At 42.5% G+C, this 22,366-nt stretch overlaps 2 protein-coding genes across 2 annotated transcripts; both read right to left on the bottom strand.

Annotated features, from left to right (window-relative positions):
- Nucleotides 1-4,545: 4,545 nt before the first annotated feature.
- Nucleotides 4,546-8,249, bottom strand: LOC139458947 (uncharacterized). The gene is made up of 6 exons (XM_071240384.1): nucleotides 8,141-8,249; nucleotides 7,806-7,875; nucleotides 6,325-6,449; nucleotides 5,736-5,900; nucleotides 5,280-5,326; nucleotides 4,546-4,697 (listed from the first exon to the last, which is right to left on the bottom strand). The coding sequence occupies exons 2-6, from the start codon at nucleotides 7,859-7,861 to the stop codon at nucleotides 4,629-4,631; spliced, it is 462 nt and encodes a 153-aa protein (XP_071096485.1). The 5' UTR covers nucleotides 7,862-7,875; nucleotides 8,141-8,249; the 3' UTR covers nucleotides 4,546-4,628.
- A 2,734-nt stretch (nucleotides 8,250-10,983) lies between these two features.
- On the bottom strand, nucleotides 10,984-21,165 carry LOC139459658 (uncharacterized). The gene is made up of 10 exons (XM_071241265.1): nucleotides 21,057-21,165; nucleotides 20,722-20,791; nucleotides 19,241-19,365; nucleotides 18,658-18,822; nucleotides 18,132-18,178; nucleotides 16,436-16,500; nucleotides 13,215-13,339; nucleotides 12,594-12,758; nucleotides 12,139-12,185; nucleotides 10,984-11,140 (listed from the first exon to the last, which is right to left on the bottom strand). Exons 2-10 carry the CDS (start codon nucleotides 20,775-20,777, stop codon nucleotides 11,072-11,074), a joined length of 864 nt encoding a protein of 287 aa, XP_071097366.1. The 5' UTR covers nucleotides 20,778-20,791; nucleotides 21,057-21,165; the 3' UTR covers nucleotides 10,984-11,071.
- Nucleotides 21,166-22,366: the final 1,201 nt, after the last annotated feature.

Raw genomic sequence — 22,366 nt, 5'->3', positions numbered from 1 at the left:
TTGTCTCTTGGTCTTGACAGTGCATAACGTGCAATGTGTGAGACATTGTCTCTTGATCTTGACTTTGTATTACGTGCAATGTGAAAGACATTGTCTCTTGGTCTTGACTTTGTATAACGTGCAATGTGTAAGACATTGTCTCTTGGTCTTGACTTTGTATTACGTGCAATGTGTAAGACATTGTCTCTTGGTCTTGACAGTGCATAACGTGCAATGTGTGAGACATTGTCTCTTGATCTTGACTTTGTATTACGTGCAATGTGAAAGACATTGTCTCTTGGTCTTGACTTTGTATAACGTGCAATGTGTAAGACATTGTCTCTTGGTCTTGACTTTGTATTACGTGCAATGCGTGAAACATTGTTTCTTGGTCTTGACTTTCTATTCCGTGCAATGCGTGAGACATTTTCTCTTGGTTGTGTGGGCAATAGTTAATAACTGTCTGTTATTGCGGACTGAACCGTCCCATTCCCAGCCTAGTCCTCAGTAATTGTGGACTGAACCGTCCCATTCCCAGCCCAGTCCTCGGTGACTATGGACTGAACCTCCCATTCCCTGGCTAGTTCTTCGTTATTGTGGACTGAACCGTTCCATTCCTAGCCTAGTCCCCTTGTTATTGCGGACTGAACCGTACCACACCAAGCCTGGGCCTCAGTTATTGTAGACTGAACCGTCCCATTTCCAGCCAAGTCCCATCGTTATTGTGGACTGAACCATCCCGTTCCCAGCCTAGTCCTCCGGTATTGCGGACTGAACCGTCTCATTCCCAGCCTAGTGCCCCATTATTGCGGACTGAACCGTCCCATTCCCAGCCTAGTCAACCATTATTGTGGACTGAAACGTCCCATTCCCAGCCTAGTCCCCAATTATTGTGGACTGAACCATCTCATTCCCAGCCTAGTTCTTCGTTGTGGACTGAACCATCCCATTCCCATCCTACATGTTGTTCTCCATTATTGCGGACTGAGCCGTCCCATTCCCAGCCTAGTTCCTCTTTATTTGTTCCTTGTTCCATTGTTATTGTTGACTGAACCGTCCCATTCCAAACCTAGTTCTCCTTTAATGCGGACTGAACCGTCCCATTCCCAGTCTTGTTCTTCGATATTGTTGACTGAACCATCCCATTCCCAGCCTAGTTCCCCATTATTGCGGACTGAGCCGTCCCATTCCCAGCCTAGTTCCTCGTTATTTGTTCCTAGTCCCATTGTTATTGTTGACTGAACCGTCCCATTCCAAACCTAGTTCTCCTTTAATGCGGACTGAACCGTCCCATTCCCAGCCTTGTTCTTCGATATTGTTGACTGAACCGTCCCATTCCCAGCCTAGTCCCATTGTTATTGTTGACTGAACCGTCCCATTCCCAGCCTAGTTCTTCGTTATTGTGGACTGAACTGTCCCATACCCAGCCTAGTTCTTCGTTATTGTGGACTGAACTGTCCCATTCCAAGCCTAATTCTTCGTTATTGTGGACTGAACTATCCCATTCCAAACCTAGTCACATTGTTACTGTTGACTGAACCATCCCATTCCAAGCCTAGTGGGGCGGTCGGGTAGCCTAGTTGTTAAAGCGTTTGCTCGTAACGCCGAAGACCCGGGTTCGAACCCCGACATGGGTACAATGTGTGAAGCCCGTGTCGCAGTGATATTGCTGGAATATTGTTAAAAGCGGCGTAAAACAAAACTCACTCACTCACTCACTCACTTCAAGCCTGGTTCTTCGTTATTGTGGACTGAACTGTCCCATTCCCAGCCTTGTCCTCCGTTAATGCGGACTGAACCGTCCCATTCCCAGCCTAGTCCTCCGTTAATACAGACTGAACTGTGCCATTCCCAGCCTATCATACGTTAATCTGAACTATTCCAAATAATCATCCCGGGTTAGGCAATTTCCAGAATTATTTAATAGTGTCCCTTTGTAGTAATGTCCGGAATGCGAGGTGTCAGGGATACAGGGGTTTCGCTGTAATTGTATTTTACGTTCTGGGTAAAACATCGAGAAGAACCAAGTAGCACACAAGCGACCGTGAGCCAGATCATTATGACGTTGAATTTAAGCTTATAAACATGGAAATATCAATGAGACTAAAATAATTGTATGTGTATGAGTGAACAATGAAATTGAGTTAAAATTTTGTAATAATGTCATCATTGCAATGAGTCATTACAACGGGCGACGCTATCTATCCTATTTGATAGGGCGCTCCTTATGTGTGTGTAATCACACAGATGTTAAACTAACTTTAAAAAATAAATGCTTTCACGACATGATAAGAAACTCATCAGTAACTGGCTGTGAGTGCCATCGTACCCCAAATGCGTGGGAATATCAATCCTTTCTTTGTCTAGTCCAGAATCGATTTACGGGCCGCCATCATATTGCTGTAAAATTGCTGAGTGCGGTGGTAAACAACAAGCAAACAAACAAGATACTAAACAACACGTACCACAGGCCTTATAACATTCGCCTTAATTACTGTGTGAATGTCGTGACAAACCTATCTCTTTCCAAACTTACCCAGCTGGCTGCACAAGGTCACATGCTATATAAAGTCAAGCATATCATTGGAAGGTTATCTTCTGACATTATTTGATAACATCGTCATTGTGTTGTATAATGAAATGTGAGCCAAGTTTCAAATGTGTGTTAAGGCGTGTGCAGCGAAGTTATTACAATGTCCAGTTGTGTGCTGTCAGAGTCCCGTCAATGTCCTGTTGTCTCCGTTAATGTGCTGTCAGAGTCCCGTCAATGTCCTGTTGTCTCCGTTAATGTGCTGTCAGAGTCCCGTCAATGTCCTGTTGTCTCCGTTAATGTGCTGTCAGAGTCCCGTCAATGTCCTGTTGTCTCCGTTAATGTGCTGTCAGAGTCCCGTCAATGTCCTGTTGTCTCAGTTAGTGTGCTGTCAGAGTCCGATCAATGTCCTGTTGTCTCCGTTAATGTGCTGTCAGAGTCCCGTCAATGTCCTGTTGTCTCCGTTAATGTGCTGTCAGAGTCCCGTCAATGTCCTGTTGTCTCAGTTAGTGTACTGTCAGATTCCCGTCCATATCCTGTTGCCAATGCGCTGTCAATGCCACGTTAGTACCCTGTCATGTCCCGTCACTGACCCGTCTTTGTCCATTTAATCTACTGTCGGTGTCTTGTTTGTATCCCGCCAATGCCCCTTTAATGTTCCTCCAGTCTCCCCTGTGTAGCTGAGCTGTGTCAGCGTCCCGGTATAGTCTAGTTAGTGCCCCAGTTTTGTCCCGTCAGTGGCCAGTTGTGTCCAAGCTGTGTCTCGTCAGTGTCCGTCAATGTTCTGTCAATGTCCGGTCAGTGCCTCGTCTATGTCCCGTCAATGTTCCTTCAGTGTGCGGTCAGTGTCTCCTCTGTGTCCTGTCAATGTTCCTTCAGTGTGCGGTCAGTGTCTCCTCTGTGTCCTGTCAATGTTCCTTCAGTGTGCGGTCAGTGTCTCCTCTGTGTCCTGTCAATGTTCCGTCAGTGTGCGGTCAGTGTCTCCTCTGTGTCCTGTCAATGTTCCTTCAGTGTGCGGTCAGTGTCTCCTCTGTGTCCTGTCAATGTTCCTTCAGTGTGCGGTCAGTGTCTCCTCTGTGTCCTGTCAATGTTCCTTCAGTGTGCGGTCAGTGTCTCCTCTGTGTCCTGTCAATGTTCCTTCAGTGTGCGGTCAGTGTCTCCTCTGTGTCCTGTCAATGTTCCTTCAGTGTGCGGTCAGTGTCTCCTCTGTGTCCTGTCAATGTTACTTCAGTGTGCGGTCAGTGTCTCCTCTGTGTCCTGTCAATGTTCCTTCAGTGTGCGGTCAGTGTCTCCTCTGTGTCCTGTCAATGTTCCTTCAGTGTGCGGTCAGTGTCTCCTCTGTGTCCTGTCAATGTTCCTTCGGTGTGCGGTCAGTGTCTCCTCTGTGTCCTGTCAATGTTCCGTCAGTGTGCGGTCAGTGTCTCCTCTGTGTCCTGTCAATGTTCCGTCAGTGTGCGGTCAGTGTCTCCTCTGTGTCCTGTCAATGTTCCTTCAGTGTGCGGTCAGTGTCTCCTCTGTGTCCCGTCAATGTTCCTTCAGTGTGTGGTCAGTGTCTCCTCTGTGTCCTGTCAATGTTCCTTCAGTGTGCGGTCAGTGTCTCCTCTGTGTCCCGTCAATGTTCCTTCAGTGTGTGGTCAGTGTCTCCTCTGTGTACCGTCAATGTTCCGTCAGTGTTCCGTCAGTGTGGTGTTCCGTCAGTGTCCGATCAGTGTCCCGTCAGTGTCTTGTCCGTGGTCAGTCAGTGTCCAGTTGTGTGTAAGCTGTGTCTCGTCAGTGTCCGTTAAAGTCAAGCGGTTTCGTCAGTTTCTCATCAGTGTCCCGTCAATGTGCTCATAAATTCACGTCAGTGTCCTGTCAGCGTTCCTTCAGTGTCCGGCCAGTGTCTCCTCTGTGTCCCGTTCAGTCAACATTCGGTTTCTTCCGGGATAAAACTATCACGCATGTAAATGCTTGCAACGGATATGACACAAGAACGACGAATAATGCAGTATGACGCCAGGATATTGGTCATGGATGTCTCAAAGAATAAACGTCTATTTTATGTGTTTAATTGTTTTTATTACAACGATTGTCCTTCCATCACGACAACACTGCGTCTTGCCAGCTCTAGTCACGTGACCTACTTGGTGGCCGGGAATGGAGCGAGAGTGGCGTCAGGGTGATGAAGGTGATCAAGTGACGTCAGTGTCTGTTCGGACATACAAAACAGAAGGGATTACATACAAAAACATGTAATATAACAACGAGTTAAAGACATGTGATACATGAGTTTTCAGAAACAAAGTCGTCCATGGAGCCGCAATTCGCCGTGCAGAGTTGCGTCCCTTTGACACGCCAGAAACATATTATAGTGTGTTCGAAATCCATTTCGTCCCGATCTTGGTTCTAGGTTTGTCAGCATCATACCAGTGCTCGTGGGTTTCACCAAAGTGGTAAACGTCTAAGACCTGCATCACGTCGGGCTTTCCTCTCACATTAAGCTGACACGCCGCGAAAAAAACTGGAATAAGGTTCAAAGCGGCGTAAACCACAACTCACTCAGAATCAAAATTGTACAAAATTTAGTTAATGCTAAAAATATCTCTTGGTCGCCTACCTTGAAGCCTCATTAACTCTAAAATATTGTTTATGATGTAATTTTATGGCCTTGACTCCGCAATCGGAATTGTTATTTTTCCCCGTTTAACTAAAGATAACTATATTTTCGAGTGTGCATGGTGCTTGGGTTTTATCCACTGAAAATGTTTCAACAGAACGAATCACTACTTACAACTGTCCACCAGTGAACAAACTCCATCTCGCTCACAATTCCATTTTCTGAAACAGTAGAACACCAGTGAGGTGAATGGGGTCTAAAGGTTGCGTTAAAGATCATATAGCGGTGTGAATACCCCCCACACACAGTATACTGACTCCAAGCCGACCTGTCCTTGTTCTAGCCCCTTAAAGACAACAAGCCCTAGGCAGGGAAACAACAAGTGCCGTCTTCTTAACGTCGTTTTGCATGACACGGCCGGGGATCGAACCACCGATCTTCAGCTGTAGAGGTAGACGTTCGACGTCATCATTCAATCAGTTGAAGTTACTTCTATAATTTGACAGAAGGACAGGCTGGACCTAGAAAGGGGCATAATACCGTAGATGATAGCCTTTAACGGTATCAGAATCCCATTATTCAAATCCAAAGATTATAGTTAGATACGATAAAGGAATAAGTTTAACCCACCATTTGCATCCCACAACTTGAACAGCTGCTCGTAATCATACTCTGTCAGAACTCCGTTCTTGTCACTGTCGTAGATGTCGTACAGCGCATGCGTGAGAACAAACATGGCGGGTAACTGGTGAGTGGTATACGTAGTATATTCCTCACGTGATACTACACCGTCGACTGTAAGTATAATGGTGAGTTTAGAGAGGAGCGAATAACAGCAACAAATGGCAAGTTTACCCGAGCTGGTCAGCATTGCTTTCCAATGAGGAAGTGGTATTATACAAGCATCCCCCGGGGATTCCGGGTAAGGATACATAGGCCCCGAACACCTTGTGCTTTGACGTAAGGGCGCACACACGCACACACACACACACACACACACACACACACACACACACACACACACACACACACACACACACACACACACACGCACACGCACACGCACACGCACACGCACACACACGTACACGCAAACGCACATACACACACACACACACCTTGAATTTGTCAATTCTATAAAACAAGGAAACTATCAAAGTCATCAAAACACAAATACACAATCACACGCACACAATCACACACACACGAGCACACGTACAGTTAGAGTCGTAGCCACTGAAAGACAGGACGAGTTCAGAATGGGACATTTCCTTGTCCTTATCAACGTCATTGGCAGTGAAGAGATTCTGGGCAGTGATGTCATAGGGCCTCAGGTCGATAGTTCTGGAAAATATTACAACAATTCCAATATGACGCAAATGTTTAGAAACTGTCATGAAAGTTATCGGAATTCACATATAATGCACTCAATAAAAACACCCACCCAATAAACTCACCCATTCCTCTCACTAACCCCCTAAATTCACCCATCCCTTCCATCCCCAAATAGACTCATCCAACCCACTCTCTCACCCACCCACCCAATAAACTCAATCAGCCTACACACTAAGTCACCCAATAAACTCACCCACCCACCTAATAAACTCAATCAGCCTACACACTAAGTCACCCAGTAAACTCACCCTCCCACCTAGTAAAGTCATCGATCCCTCTCACTCCCTCCATAAAGCCCACTAATATCATTAATTTTAGAAATGGGTTAAGGTAAGTAAACTATGTATTGAGGTAACTTCCCTGCCAATCGCAAACGGTTCCAATCTCATTAAAATCAAATCTTAGTTCTCTCTATCTGAGGACATCCAATTAAGGGTCACGGCAGAACGACCTTTCATCCAACCAATCAAAGCGTCGCTTACCAGATCATGAAAGTGCAGTCGGAATGTGTTTTCAAATCATGCAGCCTCGAAAACGTTAACACGGGGTATTCCGAACGACAGTTACGGCCCGAAGAGCTGATTCCGTCAAAATTATCTCTCGCTTCCGTGGGATGAAATATATGAACGGAGGAAGCTTTACATGGTACTTGGAAAGCACTGTCATACAATCTCAACCATATATTAGACATTCCGGAAAGTTCGTTTGTTCAGTTTTCAAAATTTTAATCGAGAACTGTGGCAACATATTTTTCAAGCGTAGTCTGAAATAGAAGTCGCCAGTTTGAACCGAATGTTTGTCATTTCAGTGGTCGGTCAAAGTTGGCGAAAGGTCGTTCAGGCGTGACCCGTAATGAGATGTCCTCAGATCGTTGTTTAGCGGCAACGAGAACTTAGATCTGATTTTAATGAGATTGGTGTCTTAAAAACTTAAAAACACAACAATTATAACCATCTAATCAACATACACTGCCGAGCAAAAGAAAGTATACACATAGAAATTGTATTCAAGCAAAACATTACAATCGTTATGAAAACATTACTAGACTTATCTGTTATGAGAAACTCATTGCCATGGCGGGTGTAATATCGCCTATGATACCCGTATTAAATATACCACCATCGAATAAACATTTCTGTTAGTTTCAGTTTTAGACACCATCAAACCTGGATGTATACTTATTTTGTCCGGCACTCTATATTTGAAAAGGGTTTTTTTCGAAATATTATTTTGTTCGTTCTGTCCACCTGACATTTAGGCAAAAATCACCAACCCCCCAAATGAAGGAAAAACCGTTTTACTTACTGAGCCGAAGACAAACTGGCTCCCACGAACAAACAGATAACAGTCAGACAGTTCATTGTGCAAGATCACGCTGGAAAATAAATATTATTAAAGAATTGCTTGAGGTCACTTCCTCACCATTTCATTTCATTTTCTTGGTGTTAATAAAAGTGATATGTGTGAACGATATACTTACTCGTGACTTTTTTCTATTTTCCATAATCGTTGTGTTAAACCATTTTATATTTTACAGTAAAGTTCAATTTTAATTCCGGTTTTTGCCATACGATGTTCATTTCTTTTTATGGAATTACAATTCTAATCCAGTGAATCGCCTTTCAAAACAATGTACTCACCTTGGCCAGATGGTTTTCCGCAAGGAGTGATACTTCAGTCACGAGTATTTATATACTAGACATCTCCTCGGATAGGCCGATTGATAAGAAGAAAGGTCGTCAATGTGTCTTATCTTACATAGTAACCAGAGCGACAGGAACTAAACTGAATGTCTTTGCCATTCCATTACATGTACCCTTGCCCACAATTATTGTCACCTCTATTCTATGATTCATATGTGTAGGGGTTACGATATGTATAAATACATGGGACATACATGACAATATATACATACATGGGACATACATGACAATATATACATACATGGGACATACATGACAATATATACATACATGGGACATACATGGTCGTCAATGGGACTTATCTTAGATAATATCCAGAGCGACAGGAACTAAACTGAACGTCTTTACCATTCCATTACGTGTACCCATGCTCACAATTATTGTCACTTCTATTCTATGATTCATATGTGTAGGGGTGACAATATATATAAATACGAGGGCTGGCTGAAAAGTTCTAAGCCTAACTGTGGAAGACCCGTACCAAGTCGATGTTTTTCATTTATTTCTCCACATAGTCCCCTTCCAGGTTTACACACTTTTGCCAGCGATGCTGCAAGGCCTGGATGCCGGTCAAGAAGAAATTTTCTTCAGCCACCCTTAAAAAGTCATTCACAGCGGAAATGACGTCATTATTACTAGGAAAATGGCGACCGGCTAGTTCCTTTTTCATTTTGGGAAACAGGTGGAAGTCTGACGTGGCCAAATCGGGTGAGTAAGGGGGATGGTCAATGAGTTCGAAGCCACAATCATGGATCGCTGACATGGCAACCACCGATTTGTGAACAGGAGCATTGTCTTGCTAGAACAGGACTCCTCAGCAGAATACCCTTGGATAATCATCAGAATACCCTCGGAATCCCAAAAGCAGCAGAAGGAACAGACTTGGCTTTTGTGGGGGCTGGTGAATCCGGATGCTTCCATTGTTTAGACAATTTTGGTTTCTGGTTGCAAGTATTGAATCCAGATCTCATCCATGGTTACAAATCGGGCCAAAAATTCATCCTTGATCTGCTTCAAAACGGCATAAATTGTCACAGGACGTCAGGAATCTGACACGTTTCTGATCCGCTGTCAAGAGCTTTGGCACCCATCTCGCAGAAACTTTTGTCACTCCCAACTCGTTGGTGATAATGTGCTCAACCCTCTCATGAGAGATGCCCACATCACTGGCAATATGTCGAGTGGTCAATCGTCGATCAGCCATCACCATGTCATGCACCCGTGTAATGTTTTCTGGAATGGTTGCTGTTGAAGGCCTTCCTGGACGCGGGTCATCGTCAAGACTCTCTCTGCCACGCTTGAATTCCGCAGCCCACTTCTTTATGGTGGAATCGGAAGGGGCGTCATCTCCTAAAGTGGAGACCATGTCAGCATGTATCTGTGTTGGAGGTACTTCATGACTGCCCTATAGCCAGTTTTGTCCATTTCTGGTGATTTCAATGGGTACGTTCACAAAATGGTCTGATACAAAGACAATAATAACACTACAGTTGCAGTTCTTATGTCTATAATTCATTAAATGATTGTACTTGTTGGTGGCAAAAGTTTGTTTTAATCCAATTGAGATATCCCAATTAGGCTTAGAACTTTTCAGCCAGCCCTCGTACATGGGATATACATGACAATACATACATACATACATACATACATACATACATACATACATACATACATACATACATACATACATACATACATACATACATACATACATACATACATACATACATACATACATACATACCTTATTACACTATTTACGGAACGCTCCAAAATCCATGTGTGTGTGCGTGAGGGCATGCGGGCGTGTGGGCTTGTGGGTTTGCGTGCGTACGTACGAAATAAAGTATATTTGTAAATAAAGATTGTGCAGTGCAGAATACACGCACGCACGCACGCACGCACGCACCCACGCACCCACGCACATTAACTGGTAAGAGGAAATCACGACTTTTGTGGACAAGAGGGGAGCAGTATTAATACAAAACTGCTGACATATCATTCGGAAAGCAATTTATTGCTTTTGTTTGTTTATTAGTTTTTTAACGCCGCTCTCAGCAATTATGCATCTATATGACGGCGGTCTGTAAATAATCGAGTCTGGGCCAGACAATCCAGTGACATCATGAGCATCGACCCACGTTTTGAGCTTTTTCGCAATTTCGACCTATTGGTACTAGAGAAAAAAGTATAAGTGCCCGTTTAAGAGAACGCGATATTCGGCCACCATTCGGCAATCTTGTGTCTTTAGTACGTTCACAGAGACAGTTTGACACTCATAAAATATCTCGCATTGTCAAATAATTGTATATTTCGCTCAGTAGTGACAATGCGAAACGTGATGTTTAATCTCACCTATTCGATTCTATATAATAAAATTCGTGATACGTGTAGGCATGGGGAAAGATGCATTCACAGTAAAACCACCAATTTTCAAATTATCTGGCTCTCGCCTTGTCTTTAAAATCAACATTCGAAATGGAATACTTCGAAGTTGTCTAGTCTATATTAGATGTCGATGTCCTTTCAGTGACCAGTCAGTGTCTTGTTTGTCAGTCACAACTTTCAACAATTCAAACCAGACAGAGAATAGCTGTGGAAAGTTAGGCTGCTTACAAAGACAGCATTCAGTCAACATTCGGTTAAACCCGGGAGTATCAAGCATGTAAATGCTTGCAACGGACAGGACACAAGAACGACGAATAATGCAGCATAACACCAGGTCATCAACACACTGGCACATGGCAGGATATTGCCCATGGATGTCTCAAAGAGTAAACTTCTGTTTTATGTGTTTTATTGTTTTTATTACAACGATTGTCCTTCCATCATGACAACACTGCGTGTTGCCAGCTCTGGTCACGTGACCTACTTGGTGGCCGGGGATGGAGCGAAAGTGGCGTCAGGGTGATGAAGGTGATCAAGTGACGTCAGTGTCTGCTCGGACATACAAAACAGAAGGGTTTACATACAAAAACAGGTAATATAAAAAACAATCTTATTAAAATCAGATCTTAGTTTTTGCTACCGCCAAACAAAGATCTGAGGACATCCCATTACCGGTCACGTCAGAACGACCTTTCGCGAACTTTGACCGACCAACGAAATGACTGACAAGAAATCGACATTAGCCAATCAGAAGGCAGCTTTCTCGAGCTTTACGACACAAGTTTCAAACTGGCGACTGCGCTTCGGATTACCCTCAGTTAAATATTTCGAGGTTGCATGATTAGAAAACACCTTCCGGCGTCACTTTCATGATCTGGTAAGCCACGCTCTGATCGGTTGGATGAAAGGTTGTTCTGACGTGACCCGTAATGTGATGTCCTCAGATCTTTGTTAACGATAGCGAGAACTAAGATCTGATTTTAATGAGATTGTATAAAAACGAGTTGAAGACATGTGACACATGAGTTTTCAGAAACAAAGTCAACAACAAAGTCGTCCATGACGCTGTAATTCGCCGTGCAGAGTTGCGTCCCTTTGACACGCCAGAAACATATTATAGTGTGTTCGAGATCCAGTTCGCCCCGATCTTGGTTCTAGGTTTGTCAGCACCATACCAGTGCTCGTGGGTTTCACCAAAGTGGTAAACGTCTAAGACCTGCATCACGTCGGGCTTTCCTCTCACATTAAGCTGACACGCCGCGAAAAAAACTGGAATAATGTTCAAAGCGGCGTAAACCACAACTCACTCAGAATCAAAATTGTACAAAATTTAGCACTAAAGCTAATGCTAAAAATATCTCTTGGTCGCCTACCTTGAAGCCTCATTAACTCTAAAATATTGTTTATAATTGAATTTTATGGCCTTGACACCGCAATCAGAATTAATATTTTTCCCCGCTTAACTAAGGATACCTATATTTTCGAGTGTGCATGGTGCTTGGGTTTTATCCACTAAAAATGTTCCAATAGAATGAATCACTACTTACAACTGTCCACCAGTGAACAAACTCCAACTCGCTCACTATTCCATTTTCTGAAACAGTAGAACACCAGTGAGCTGAATGGGGGCTAAAGGTTGCGTTAAAGATCATATAGCGACATGAATACCCCACACAGACACAGTATACTGACTCCAAGCCGACCTGTCCTTGTTTTAGCCCCTTTAAGACAAGCCCTAGGCAGGGAAAAATAAAGTACCGTCTTCTTAACGTCGTTTGGTATGACACGGCCGGGGATCGAACCACCGACCTTCCGCTGTAGAGGTAGACGTTCGACGTCATCAATCAATCAGTTAATGTTACTTCTATAATTCGACAGCAGGGCAGGCTGAACCTAGCAAGAGGCATTATACCGTAGATGATAGCCTTTAACGGTATCAGAATCCCATTATTCAAATCCAAAGATTATAGTTAAATACGATAAAGGAATAAGTTTAACCCACCATTTGCATCCCACAACTTGAACAGCTGCTCGTAATCATACTCTGTCAGAACTCCGTTCTTGTCACTGTCGTAGATGTCGTACAGCGCATGCGTGAGAACAAACATGGCGGGGTTCTGGTGAGTGGTATACGTAGTATATTCCTCACGTGATACTACACCGTCAACTGTAAGTATAATGGTGAGTTTAGAGACGAGCGAATAACAGCAACAAATGGCAAGTTTACCCGAGCTGGTCAGCATTGCTTTCCAATGAGGAAGTGGTATTATACAAGCATCCCCCGGGGATTCCGGGTAAGGATACATAGGCCCCGAACACCTTGTGCTGGTCGTAAGGGCGACAAAATGGATCAGGTGGTCAGATGTGGTGACTTGGTTGATTTGCGTGGACTGATGTGCATGATGCCAGTCACATGGTTGTTTACAAAGTCCCGTCATATAGCTGGATTATTGCTGAGTGCGACATTTAACAACAAACAAACCAATATTGTTCAGGTATTTAGCCCCTCCTTGAATTTATCAATTTTATAAAATGAGGAAACTATCAAAGTCATCAAACACACACACACGCACACGCACACGCACACGCACACGCACACACGCACAATCACACACACACGTACAGTTAGAGTCGAAGCCATTGAAGGACAGGACGAGTTCAAAATGGGACATTTCCTGGTCCTTATCAAGATCATTGGCAGTGAAGAGATTCTGGGCAGTGATGTTATAGGGCCTCAGGTCGGTAGTTCTGGAAAATATAACAATTCCAATATGACGCACATGTTTAGAAACTGTCATGAAAGTTATCGGAATTCACATATTATGCACTCAATAAAAACACCCACCCAATAAACTCACCCATTCCTCTCACTAACCCCCTAAATTCACCCATCCCTTCCATCCCCAAATAGACACACCCAACCCACTCTCTCACCCACCCACCCAATAAACTCAATCAGCCTACACACTAAGTCACCCAATAAACTCACCCACCCACCTAATAAACTCAATCAGCCTACACACTAAGTCACCCAGTAAACTCACCCTCCCACCTAGTAAAGTCATCGATCCCTCTCATTCCCTCCATAAAGCCCACAAATATCATTAATTTTAGAAATGGGTTAAGGTAAGTAAACTATGTATTGAGGTAACTTCCCTGCCAATCGCAAACGGTTCCAATCTCATTAAAATCAGATCTTAGTTCTCTCTATCGCTAAACAAATATCTGAGGACATCCCATTACGGGTCACGTCAGAACGACCTTTCATCCAACAAATCAAAGCTTCGCTTACCAGATCATGAAAGTGACAGTCGGAATGTGTTTTCAAATCATGCAGCCTCGAAAACGTTAACACGCGGTATTCCGAACGACAGTTACAGCCCGTACGAATGATTCCGTCAAAATTATCATCTCTCGCTTCCGTGGGACAGACATTTGAACGGAGGAGGCGTTGCACAGTACATGGGAAGCACTGCCAGACAATCTCAACCATATATTAGACATTCCGGAATGTTCGTTTGCTCAGTCTTCAAAATTTTTATCGCGAACTGTACATGTGTCAACATATTTTTCAAGCGTAGTCTGAGAACTTAGATCTGATTTTAATGAGATTGGTATCTTGCATTCAAGCAAAACATGACAATCTTTATGAAAACATCACTAGACTTATCTGTTGTGAGAAACTCATTGCCATGGCGGGTGTAATATCGTCTATGATACCCGTATTAAATATACCACCATCGAATAAACATTTCTGTTTGTTTCAGTTTTAGGCACCATCAAACCTGAGTGTATACTTTATTCTGTCCGGCACTCTTTATTTGAAGAGGGATTTTGTTTAATATTATTTTGTTCGTTCTGCCCACCTGACATTTAGGCAAAAATCATCAACTCAAAAAAGAAGGAAAAACCCTTTTCACTTACTGCGCCGAAGACAAACTGGCTCCCACGAACAAACAGATAACAGTCAGACCGTTCATTGTGCAAGATCACGCTGGAAAATAAATATTATTAAAGAATTGCTTGAGGTCACTTCCTCACCGTTTCATTTCATTTTCTTGGTGTTAATAAAAGTGATATGTGTGAACGATATACTTACTCGTGACTTTTTTCTATTTTCATGTGTATTCCATAATCGTTGTGTTAAACCATTTTATATTTTACAGTAAAGTTTAATTTTAATTCCGGTTTTTGCCATACGATGTTCATTTCTTTTTATGGAATTACAATTCTAATCCAGTGAATCGCCTTTCAAAACAATGTACTCACCTTGGCCAGATGGTTTTCCGCAAGGAGTGATACTTCAGTCACGAGTATTTATATACTAGACATCTCCTCGGATAGGCCGATTGATAAGAAGAAAGGTCGTCAATGTGTCTTATCTTACATAATAACCAGAGCGACAGGAACTGAATGTCTTTGCCATTCCATTACATGTACCCATGCTCACAATTATTGTCACCTCTATTCTATGATTCATATGTGTAGGGGTTACGATATATATATAAATACATGGGACATACATGACAATATATACATACATGGGACATACATGACAATATGTACATACATGGGACATACATGACAATATATACATACATGGGACATGCATGACAATATATACATACATGGGACATACATGACAATATATACATACATGGGACATACATGACAATATATACATACATGGGACATACATGACAATATATACATGCATGGGACATATATGACAATATATACATACATGGGACATACATGACAATATATACATACATGGGACATACATGACAATATATACATACGTGGGACATACATGACAATACATACATACATACATACATACATACATACATACATACATACATACATACATACATACATACATACATACATACATACATACCTTATAACACTATTTACGGAACGCTCCAAAATCCATGTTTGTGCGTGCGTGAGGGCGTGCGGGCGTGTGGGCGTGCGGGCGTGCGTACTTACGAAATGTAGTACATTTGTAAATAAAGATTGTGCAGTGCAGAATACACGCACGCACGGACGCACGCATCGAATCTGAGCCAGACAATCCAGTGATTGACATCATGAGCATCGACCCACGTTTTGAGCTTTTTTGCAATTTCGACCTATTGGTACTAGAGAAAAAAGTATAAGTGCCCGTTTAAGAGAACGCGATATTCGGCCACCATTCGGTAATCTTGTGTCTTTAGTACGTTCACAGAGACAGTTTGACACACATAAAATATCTCGCATTGTCAAATAATTGTATATTTCGCTAGGTAGTGACAATGCGAAACGTGATGTTTAATCTCACCTATTCGATTCTATATAAAAAAATTCGTTATACGTGTAGGCATGGGGAAAGATGCATTCACAGTAAAACCACCAATTTTCAAATTATCTGGCTCTCGCCTTGTCTTTTAACCAACATTCGAAATGGAATACTTCGAAGTTGTCTAGTCTATATTAGATGTCGATGTCCTTTCAGTGACCAGTCAGTGTCTTGTTTGTCAGTCACAACTTTCAACAATTCAAACCAGACAGAGAATAGCTGTGGAAAGTTAGGCTGCTTACAAAGACAGCATTCAGTCAACATTCGGTTAAACCCGGGAGTATCAAGCATGTAAATGCTTGCAACGGACAGGACACAAGAACGACGAATAATGCAGCATAACACCAGGTCATCAACAGACTGGGTCACATGGCAGGATATTGCCCATGGATGTCTCAAAGAATAAACTTCTGTTTTATGTGTTTTATTGTTTTTATTACAACGATTGTCCTTCCATCATGACAACACTGCGTGTTGCCAGCTCTGGTCACGTGACCTACTTGGTGGCCGGGGATGGAGCGAAAGTGGCGTCAGGGTGATGAAGGTGATCAAGTGACGTCAGTGTCTGCTCGGACATACAAAACAGAAGGGTTTACATACAAAAACAGGTAATATAAAAAACAATCTTATTAAAATCAGATCTTAGTTTTCGCTACCGCCAAACAAAGATCTGAGGACATCCCATTACCGGTCACGTCAGAACGAACTTTCGTGAACTTTGACCGACCAACGAAATGACTGACAAGAAATCGACATTAGCCAATCAGAAGGCAGCTTTCTCGAGCTTTACGACACAAGTTTCAAACTGGCAACTGCGCTTCGAAACATATTTTGACGTATTCTCGATTAAAAAATTTAAAACTGACAAAAAGAACATTCTGTTATGGCTTATAGATGGACTAGATTGTATGGATATAATCATAAAACCCGTAACAGTTAAATATTTCGAGGTTGCATGATTAGAAAACACCTTCCGTCGTCAGATTCATGATCACTCTCCTATCCAGAGTACCATGCGGCCAGCAGCCAGCCAGCATAGTACCTCTGCCACAGGCCAGCGCCATGTGACACTCAACATCGTCACATCTTTCACAGTCCATTCAAGATATTGCATAAATTAAGCTTTTCATCCGTTTCATGTTTGACAAGTCTACACATATTTATAAACAAATGTCAAAGAATGGTTACGGTTCATCATAAGTATCCTCATACGTGAACATCTACTTCTTTTTGCGTAGTTATCCTTTGTTTACATTGGTTGTACGGCTCCACGTGCTGTCATCGAAGCCCAACGGAGAGCTAGCGATACGGTCACTTTGATATATAAATATATATTGTCATGCAACTCACTGTCGCGGTTGTAGTTGCATATCTATATAATTATGCAAAACAACATGTAAAGCGCCCCAAATACTTACTTTAGTCCGTTCCATACTGATTTCTGAAAAAGCGCGTTTGTTTACAAACAAGAGAAAAGTCCGGTCACGTGATATAGCCTGTGGCAGTGGTGTTATGCTGAGTCACCACAGCGCCGGAGTGTGTTTCATGATCTGGTAAGCGACGCTCTGATTGGTTGGATGAAAGGTTGTTCTGACGTGACCCGTAATGGGATGTCATCAGATTTTTGTTTAACGATAGTGAGAACTAAGATCTGATTTTAATGAGATTGTAGACATGTGACACATGAGTTTTCAGAAACAAAGTCGTCCATGACGCTGCAATTTGCCGTGCAGAGTTGCGTCCCTTGACACGCCAGAAAAATATTATGGTGTTTTCGAAATCCAGTTCGTCCCAATTCTTGTTCTAGGTTTGTCAGCACCATACCAGTGCTCGTGGGTTTCACCAAAGTGGTAAACGTCTAAGACCTGCATCACGTCGGGCTTTCCTCTCACATTAAGCTGACACGCCGCGAAAAAAAATGGAATAAGGTTCAAAGCGGCGTAAACCACAACTCACTCAGAATCAAAATTGTACAAAATTTAGCACTAAAGCTAATGCTAAAAATATCTCTTGGTCGCCTGCCTTGAAGCCTCATTAACGCTAAAATATTGTTTATAATTGAATTTTATGGCCTTGACACCGCAATCAGAATTAATATTTTTCCCCGCTTAACTAAGGATACCTATATTTTCGAGTGTGCATGGTGCTTGGGTTTTATCCACTGAAAATGTTCCAATAGAATGAATCACTACTTACAACTGTCCACCAGTGAACAAACTCCAACTCGCTCACAATTCCATTTTCTGAAACAGTAGAACACCAGTGAGCTGAATGGGGGCTAAAGGTTGCGTTAAAGATCATATAGCGACATGAATACCCCACAGACACAGTATACTGACTCCAAGCCGACCTGTCCTTGTTTTAGCCCCTTAATGACGAGCTCTAGGCAGGGAAACAACAAGTACCGTCTTCTTAACGTCGTTTGGTATGACACGGCCGGGGATCGAACCACCGATCTTCCGCAGTAGAGGTAGACGTTCGACGTCATCAATTAATCAGTTAATGATAGCCTTCATTACACAGCTAAACCTACACAAAACTGGTTCCACTGTTGGTTTGCGCAGCAAGCTGTGCGTTGTTTCTTCTATAATTTGACAGGAGGGCAGGCTGAACCTAGCAAGAGGCATTATACCGTAGATCATAGCCTTTATCGGTATCAGAATCCCATTATTCAAATCCAAAGATTATAGTTAGATACGATAAAGAAATAAGTTTAACCCACCGTTTCCATCCCACAACTTGTACAGCTGCTCGTAATCATACTCTGTCAGAACTCCGTTCTTGTCACTGTCGTAGATGTCGTACAGCGCATGCGTGAGAACAAACATGGCGGGGTTCTGGTGAGTGGTATACGTAGTATATTCCTCACGTGATACTACACCGTCAACTGTAAGTATAATGGTGAGTTTAGAGAGGAGCGAATAACAGCAACAAATGGCAAGTTTACCCGAGCTGGTCAGCATTGCTTTCCAATGAGGAAGTGGTATTATACAAGCATCCCCCGGGGATTCCGGGTAAGGATACATAGGCCCCGAACACCTTGTGCTTTGACGTAAGGGCGCACACACGCACACACACACACACACACACACACACACACACACACACACACACACACACACACACACACACACACACACACGCACACGCACACGCACACGCACACACACGTACACGCAAACGCACATACACACACACACACACCTTGAATTTGTCAATTCTATAAAACAAGGAAACTATCAAAGTCATCAAAACACAAATACACAATCACACGCACACAATCACACACACACGAGCACACGTACAGTTAGAGTCGTAGCCACTGAAAGACAGGACGAGTTCAGAATGGGACATTTCCTTGTCCTTATCAACGTCATTGGCAGTGAAGAGATTCTGGGCAGTGATGTCATAGGGCCTCAGGTCGATAGTTCTGGAAAATATTACAACAATTCCAATATGACGCAAATGTTTAGAAACTGTCATGAAAGTTATCGGAATTCACATATAATGCACTCAATAAAAACACCCACCCAATAAACTCACCCATTCCTCTCACTAACCCCCTAAATTCACCCATCCCTTCCATCCCCAAATAGACTCATCCAACCCACTCTCTCACCCACCCACCCAATAAACTCAATCAGCCTACACACTAAGTCACCCAATAAACTCACCCACCCACCTAATAAACTCAATCAGCCTACACACTAAGTCACCCAGTAAACTCACCCTCCCACCTAGTAAAGTCATCGATCCCTCTCACTCCCTCCATAAAGCCCACTAATATCATTAATTTTAGAAATGGGTTAAGGTAAGTAAACTATGTATTGAGGTAACTTCCCTGCCAATCGCAAACGGTTCCAATCTCATTAAAATCAAATCTTAGTTCTCTCTATCTGAGGACATCCAATTAAGGGTCACGGCAGAACGACCTTTCATCCAACCAATCAAAGCGTCGCTTACCAGATCATGAAAGTGCAGTCGGAATGTGTTTTCAAATCATGCAGCCTCGAAAACGTTAACACGGGGTATTCCGAACGACAGTTACGGCCCGAAGAGCTGATTCCGTCAAAATTATCTCTCGCTTCCGTGGGATGAAATATATGAACGGAGGAAGCTTTACATGGTACTTGGAAAGCACTGTCATACAATCTCAACCATATATTAGACATTCCGGAAAGTTCGTTTGTTCAGTTTTCAAAATTTTAATCGAGAACTGTGGCAACATATTTTTCAAGCGTAGTCTGAAATAGAAGTCGCCAGTTTGAACCGAATGTTTGTCATTTCAGTGGTCGGTCAAAGTTGGCGAAAGGTCGTTCAGGCGTGACCCGTAATGAGATGTCCTCAGATCGTTGTTTAGCGGCAACGAGAACTTAGATCTGATTTTAATGAGATTGGTGTCTTAAAAACTTAAAAACACAACAATTATAACCATCTAATCAACATACACTGCCGAGCAAAAGAAAGTATACACATAGAAATTGTATTCAAGCAAAACATTACAATCGTTATGAAAACATTACTAGACTTATCTGTTATGAGAAACTCATTGCCATGGCGGGTGTAATATCGCCTATGATACCCGTATTAAATATACCACCATCGAATAAACATTTCTGTTAGTTTCAGTTTTAGACACCATCAAACCTGGATGTATACTTATTTTGTCCGGCACTCTATATTTGAAAAGGGTTTTTTTCGAAATATTATTTTGTTCGTTCTGTCCACCTGACATTTAGGCAAAAATCACCAACCCCCCAAATGAAGGAAAAACCGTTTTACTTACTGAGCCGAAGACAAACTGGCTCCCACGAACAAACAGATAACAGTCAGACAGTTCATTGTGCAAGATCACGCTGGAAAATAAATATTATTAAAGAATTGCTTGAGGTCACTTCCTCACCATTTCATTTCATTTTCTTGGTGTTAATAAAAGTGATATGTGTGAACGATATACTTACTCGTGACTTTTTTCTATTTTCCATAATCGTTGTGTTAAACCATTTTATATTTTACAGTAAAGTTCAATTTTAATTCCGGTTTTTGCCATACGATGTTCATTTCTTTTTATGGAATTACAATTCTAATCCAGTGAATCGCCTTTCAAAACAATGTACTCACCTTGGCCAGATGGTTTTCCGCAAGGAGTGATACTTCAGTCACGAGTATTTATATACTAGACATCTCCTCGGATAGGCCGATTGATAAGAAGAAAGGTCGTCAATGTGTCTTATCTTACATAGTAACCAGAGCGACAGGAACTAAACTGAATGTCTTTGCCATTCCATTACATGTACCCTTGCCCACAATTATTGTCACCTCTATTCTATGATTCATATGTGTAGGGGTTACGATATGTATAAATACATGGGACATACATGACAATATATACATACATGGGACATACATGACAATATATACATACATGGGACATACATGACAATATATACATACATGGGACATACATGGTCGTCAATGGGACTTATCTTAGATAATATCCATAGCGACAGGAACTAAACTGAACGTCTTTACCATTCCATTACGTGTACCCATGCTCACAATTATTGTCACTTCTATTCTATGATTCATATGTGTAGGGGTGACAATATATATAAATACGAGGGCTGGCTGAAAAGTTCTAAGCCTAACTGTGGAAGACCCGTACCAAGTCGATGTTTTTCATTTATTTCTCCACATAGTCCCCTTCCAGGTTTACACACTTTTGCCAGCGATGCTGCAAGGCCTGGATGCCGGTCAAGAAGAAATTTTCTTCAGCCACCCTTAAAAAGTCATTCACAGCGGAAATGACGTCATTATTACTAGGAAAATGGCGACCGGCTAGTTCCTTTTTCATTTTGGGAAACAGGTGGAAGTCTGACGTGGCCAAATCGGGTGAGTAAGGGGGATGGTCAATGAGTTCGAAGCCACAATCATGGATCGCTGACATGGCAACCACCGATTTGTGAACAGGAGCATTGTCTTGCTAGAACAGGACTCCTCAGCAGAATACCCTTGGATAATCATCAGAATACCCTCGGAATCCCAAAAGCAGCAGAAGGAACAGACTTGGCTTTTGTGGGGGCTGGTGAATCCGGATGCTTCCATTGTTTAGACAATTTTGGTTTCTGGTTGCAAGTATTGAATCCAGATCTCATCCATGGTTACAAATCGGGCCAAAAATTCATCCTTGATCTGCTTCAAAACGGCATAAATTGTCACAGGACGTCAGGAATCTGACACGTTTCTGATCCGCTGTCAAGAGCTTTGGCACCCATCTCGCAGAAACTTTTGTCACTCCCAACTCGTTGGTGATAATGTGCTCAACCCTCTCATGAGAGATGCCCACATCACTGGCAATATGTCGAGTGGTCAATCGTCGATCAGCCATCACCATGTCATGCACCCGTGTAATGTTTTCTGGAATGGTTGCT

Source organism: Haliotis cracherodii, unplaced genomic scaffold (assembly GCF_022045235.1).
Source record: "Haliotis cracherodii isolate W230 unplaced genomic scaffold, xgHalCrac1.p SCAF_13, whole genome shotgun sequence".
NCBI lineage: Eukaryota > Metazoa > Mollusca > Gastropoda > Lepetellida > Haliotidae > Haliotis > Haliotis cracherodii.
Note: the sequence above shows the minus strand (reverse complement) of the source record. Positions and strands in the feature narration are given on the sequence as shown.

Excerpts from the sequence above, each read along its gene's own strand:
- LOC139458947 (XM_071240384.1), bottom strand. The coding sequence starts at position 7,861 with ATGAACTGTCTGACTGTTATCTGTTTGTTCGTGGGAGCCAGTTTGTCT. Across the intron at positions 6,450-7,805 it reads GCCAGTTTGTCTTCGGCTCA|AACTATCGACCTGAGGCCCT; the intron begins GTAAGTAAAACG and ends AATATTTTCCAG. Across the intron at positions 5,327-5,735 it reads CAAGTTGTGGGATGCAAATG|AAAATGGAATTGTGAGCGAG; the intron begins GTGGGTTAAACT and ends CTACTGTTTCAG.
- LOC139459658 (XM_071241265.1), bottom strand. The coding sequence starts at position 20,777 with ATGAACTGTCTGACTGTTATCTGTTTGTTCGTGGGAGCCAGTTTGTCT. Across the intron at positions 12,759-13,214 it reads CAATGGCTTCGACTCTAACT|TTGACGGTGTAGTATCACGT; the intron begins GTACGTGTGTGT and ends TTATACTTACAG. Across the intron at positions 11,141-12,138 it reads TTGTTCACTGGTGGACAGTT|ACACTGACGTCACTTGATCA; the intron begins GTAAGTAGTGAT and ends ATGTCCGAGCAG.